The 4,871-nt window shown below is 34.5% G+C and overlaps 1 protein-coding gene across 1 annotated transcript; it reads left to right on the top strand.

Annotated features, from left to right (window-relative positions):
- Positions 1–271: 271 nt before the first annotated feature.
- Positions 272–2,763, top strand: LOC126885536 (uncharacterized). The gene is made up of 3 exons (XM_050652118.1): positions 272–468; positions 557–2,633; positions 2,732–2,763. Exons 2-3 carry the CDS (start codon positions 1,331–1,333, stop codon positions 2,761–2,763), a joined length of 1,335 nt encoding a protein of 444 aa, XP_050508075.1. The 5' UTR covers positions 272–468; positions 557–1,330.
- Positions 2,764–4,871: the final 2,108 nt, after the last annotated feature.

Here is a 4,871-nt window from a genome sequence, read left to right as displayed (position 1 = left end):
CATCCCCTATTTAAAGATATTTTATATTACGGTTGAAAATTTAGTAGTAACGTTTGTTGAGTTTTGGTTGTTTATAACCGATTATTTTGTCCTTGGAGGATGTATAATTTGTATGTTTGGATGTATATGCTTTTTGTGTGAGTCAGTGAGAGAAGATTTTTGTTGTAGAGTTTTTTGTTTTGAACGCCTTGTTAGCAAATCAACAACGTTCATTCTTTTCAATAAACATTTTTGAGAAAGCAGTTGAAGCCTGGTCGGCGATTTGGATTCCCAGTTTTTTTAATTGAAATGGTACTTTTTCAATCCTTTGGTGGGATGTACTGGGAATTCTCTTATTGAGGTATCCGTTGGTGTGCTGGAAATTTGGGGCACGTAAAGATTTGTCTTGGAAAATCCTCTAGAGATTAATTCGATGTTTATTGATGGCCAGGCTGAGAGTCGTGTAATAGACCCTTTTGTATGTTAAAGGTAAGCTGAAGTCATTTTTGTTCAGTTTATTGGTTCTCAGTTTTAAGAAGTTAGTTCAGTTATTTTTATTTTCTTTTTCTTTTGCTAGGGTGTTCCGGTAGTACAAAATTGTATGTATTTATCGATCCTGTTTAAAGAAGTAATAGAAGTACATTTATTTACCAGATTTACATTTATTCAGTATATTGGAAATAATAAATTTGGCAGATTTATTTAGAAGTTCGATATTTGATGTGACATTTTGACAAAATTTAAGGAAGATTGCAGTGTGTTTATCCAGGCAAATGATTTTTTTTATTGAAGGAAATAAGGACGGTAATAGATTTTATTTTATTTTATGGGAGAAAACAAGAAAGAACAAGGTACAATTTAGATTGGGTTAAGGGGTCTAAAAAGGGGACTAAAATACAATGGTTTTTATATTTATGTTAAGGAAACAGCTGGTTCTGGTTTATTTTTTTTTAATTAATTACTTACTTTTGTTCTTATAAACTATTGAAATCAAAATTAATATTTGTATGTAAAAAGGGACTTAAAATTTTGTTGACATTATATTCTCTATAGTTATCTAGTGTTTTATTTGAACTGTCATGTCTCATGCTCATCTAAATCAAACCAACTAATTAAAAATAATAATTCCGACTGAGAAATAGCTGTGGTACATTTTTGGCGGCCAACTTAAGGGGCTTTTCAACCACCCGAGATTTTTTATTTTTTTTTAGATAGTTCAAGTAAGACATAGGTTACGTAGAGTTACAGAAGTTGAAAATTAATAATCAAAAGTTAAATGTACTTTTATTTAAAGTGAGGTAGAGGTTTTCTTGTCTTATTTTTTTGTGTATTTTAATTTCTCTAAAAGAAAATGTCGTTTAAACTTGATGTTGACCGTTTGGTCAAAGACGAACTTGAAGTTGAGTTGCAAATGAGAGGTATTGTTTTGACTAATTGTAAGGTAGAAGAGTTAAAGAGTACTTTGCGTAGTTGCCTTGTTTTAGAAAAATTTGGCAAAATCCCTAACTTTGATTTACCTCCTGATATTCCTGCTGAGTTGACAAGTTGTGAAAATAAATTAAAAGAGATTCTGAATATTATTAATGCTTTTACAGGTACTGCAAACCAAATAAGAAGGATTGAGACTAAGTTTGCACATCTTTCAGGTAGATTGAACCGTATTCACAGTACAGACACTGATGAAATGTCAAAGCGTTCTGCATTGTTAAAGAAATTGATGGATTTGATAGGTGAATATACTACTAAGTCTAATGTTTTGAAAACTAGTAATGTTGTTTCTGTAGAGATGCCTACTGATCCTAATTTTTATCATCATATTGATTTATCAGGTCTTAATTTAAATGACCCTAATGGTAATTCTACCCCTACTCGAAATATTTCTGCACCGAATGTGAGTAACCAAACAAATCAAACTTCGAATTCAACAGTTAATCCCATTGTTTTCTTGCCATCTAATAGTGACTTTCCTTCAGAACCTGTATATAAGTGGGGAATTAAGTATTCTGACAAACCGCAAAGTTTTTCTGTATTTCTTGAAGAAGTTGAGGAGTATTATAGGTCACGTAATGTAAATAAAGTTCAGTTATTTTCTTGTGCTAGAGATTTATTTACTGGTAACGCTTTAGGTTTTTATAAATTGTATAGGAACTATGCTAGCAACTGGGATAGTTTAGTTAGCCTAATGAAGGAAGAATTTACCCTTTCTGCAGATGAGATCTGGCAGGATATTCTTCATACTACTCAGGAATCTAACGAATCTATTGGTATGTTTGTTGCCAAGATGACCAGTAAGTTCGAACAAATGCCAACACCAGTTCCGGACAGTTTAAAAATGCAGGTGTTACTTAAAAACATTTTACCTTTTTATCAGGAAAGATTAACTTTAGTCGAAGTAAAGAGTCCTTTTGATTTAATTGACTTGTGTCGAAAAATTGAGCAAACTCGAATTAATATTGAGTCGTTTAAGCCTTCTTCTAGTAGTAGAGCTAATTATTCTCGTCATCACGTTGTACAGGAAGTAGATGCGTTTGTACCTAAATGCTGGCGCTTTAATGAGTATGATCACGTGGTTAAGGACTGTAAGAGGCCAAAACGTGTGTTTAGATGCTTTGGTTGTAACAAGGAAGGTTTTGCTAAAAATACTTGTCCTCAATGTAATTCACAGAATCGGAGCAATAATTCTATCTCGAATCGGAATAGACAGTTAAAGGTCGAAAAAGAAGAAGATAGTAATAATTTTTATTCATTTAAGTTAGTTTTAGATTATATTTTAGCACAGAGTAATGAAAGTGAATGTCCTTATGTAGAAGTTGATATCTTAGGTAAGACAGTATTCGGTTTATTGGATTGTGGAGCCAATAAAGTTTTTGTAAATATGCCTACATGGGAGATTTTACGTAGTTTAGGTGTACATTTAAAAACTGTTCCAGATGGGTCTTGCAGAGTTGCGGATGGTAGTCAGAGTCCTTTATTAGGTGTAGCTTCGGTGCCTATAAAACTTCGTGAAGTTGTTAAGGTAATTGATGTTTTCGTTTGGCCACAGCGTAGACACTCTTTAGTACTAGGTGTAGATTTCTGGGTACGAATGGGTATTGTACCAGATTTACGAAAAGGAGAGTGGTTTTTCTCTTCGGAAGTTATGAGTGTTCCAGTGGTTAATTCGATACAATCGGAATCTGAACTTCTACCAGAGCAACGTAAACAGCTTAACGAACTCGTTGATTCTTATTTTTCTAGTATCGACCCAGACAAATTAACTTGTACTAATGTAGTTCAACACAAAATTGTAGTTAGTCAACAAGAACCAATCAAGCAGAGGTTTTATCCGGTATCACCAATTAAGCAGGATATGATCAACAAGGAGCTGGACAAAATGCTGAAGCTTGGTGTTGTCGAACAGTCACACAGCGGATGGTCTTCACCAGTGTTGCTGGTACCTAAAAAGAATGGGGAATGGCGTTTTTGCGTTGATTTTAGGAAAGTAAATAGTGTTACTGAGCGTGATGCTTATCCTTTACCCTATATAAATAGCATTTTAAGTAAGTTAGGTGGAGCTAGATATTTGTCAACAATGGACATTAAGAGTGCCTATTGGCAGGTGGGTCTTACTGAATAGAGCAAGCAGTACACGGCGTTTACTGTGCCAGGGCGTGGACTTTTCCAGTATTGTCGTATGCCTTTCGGATTGCACAACGCTCCAGCTACGTTTCAAAGATTAGTAGATAATCTATTAGGTCCTGAACTCTCTGAGTATGTTTTTGTGTACTTAGATGATATATGTCTGGCTACGTCAACTTACGATAAACATGTCGAAGTCTTGACAGAAATCTTTGCCAGATTGAAAAAAGCCAATTTGACCCTTAATAAAGAAAAATGTTCTTTCTGTGTGTCAGAACTTAAATACTTGGGTTATGTTGTTAACTCTAGTGGTCTGTCTGTAGATCCGGCAAAAGTAGAGGCCATTGTGAATCTTCCACGACCCACCAATGTCACTGAAGTCAGAAGAGTCCTTGGAGTTATAGGATGGTATCGTAAGTTTGTAAATAGTTATTCAGATCTTATTTCACCTTTGTGTAGATTATTACAAAAGAACAAGAAGTTCGTTTGGGACAAAGCTTGTGAGGAAGCTTTTCAGAGTATTAAAGACGCTCTTGTCTCAGCACCTATTTTGTCTAGTCCTAATTTTGACAAACCTTTTTACGTACAAACTGATGCGTCAGCGTATGGTCTTGGAGCTGTCCTTACTCAAAAGTATGATGAAACTGAACATGTAATTTGTTATTTGTCTAGAACTCTAAATAGAGCCGAGAGAAACTATAGCAGTGTTGAGCGTGAATGCCTCTGTGTTTTGTGGGCGTGTGAAACTTTACGAGCTTATCTAGATGGTTATAAGTTCTACGTAATCACTGATTGCTACTCGTTGTTATGGTTGGACAATTTGAAGGACCCTCAAGGACGACTTGGTAGATGGGCCTTACGTCTGCAACAGTTTGACTATGAAGTACTGCATCGCAAAGGTAAGGATCACATAGTTCCTGACACCCTTTCGCGAGCTTTAGAACTACCTGTTGATAGTGTACATATGATAAATTCTGTAGAAATAAGTAATGTTCAAGCAATAAACCCCGAATGTGACGAATATGATTTTTCTTCTACCAGTGATAAATGGTATAAGAAAATGTGTAATAATGTAAATAAAAATCCTTTAAAATTTGTCAGATGGAGACTAGCAGATAATAAGTTGTATAAATATATTGATCAAGATTTTCCGAGTTTAAGAGATGATTGTGAATATTGGAAACTTGTAGTTCCAAAAGATTTTCGAGATAAGATACTTCAGAGGTGTCATGATTCTTGTGTTTCAGGTCATTTAGGTATCTACAAAACATTTC

The sequence above is a fragment of the Diabrotica virgifera genome, chromosome 5, assembly GCF_917563875.1.
Source record: "Diabrotica virgifera virgifera chromosome 5, PGI_DIABVI_V3a".
Lineage (NCBI taxonomy): Eukaryota > Metazoa > Arthropoda > Insecta > Coleoptera > Chrysomelidae > Diabrotica > Diabrotica virgifera.
This window is presented reverse-complemented; position numbering and strand designations above follow the sequence as displayed.

Coding starts and splice junctions, on each gene's coding strand:
- LOC126885536 (XM_050652118.1), top strand. CDS start 1,331: ATGTCGTTTAAACTTGATGTTGACCGTTTGGTCAAAGACGAACTTGAA. Junction 2,634..2,731: donor TAAAAATACTTGTCCTCAAT/GTAATTCACAGA, acceptor TATTCATTTAAG/TTAGTTTTAGATTATATTTT.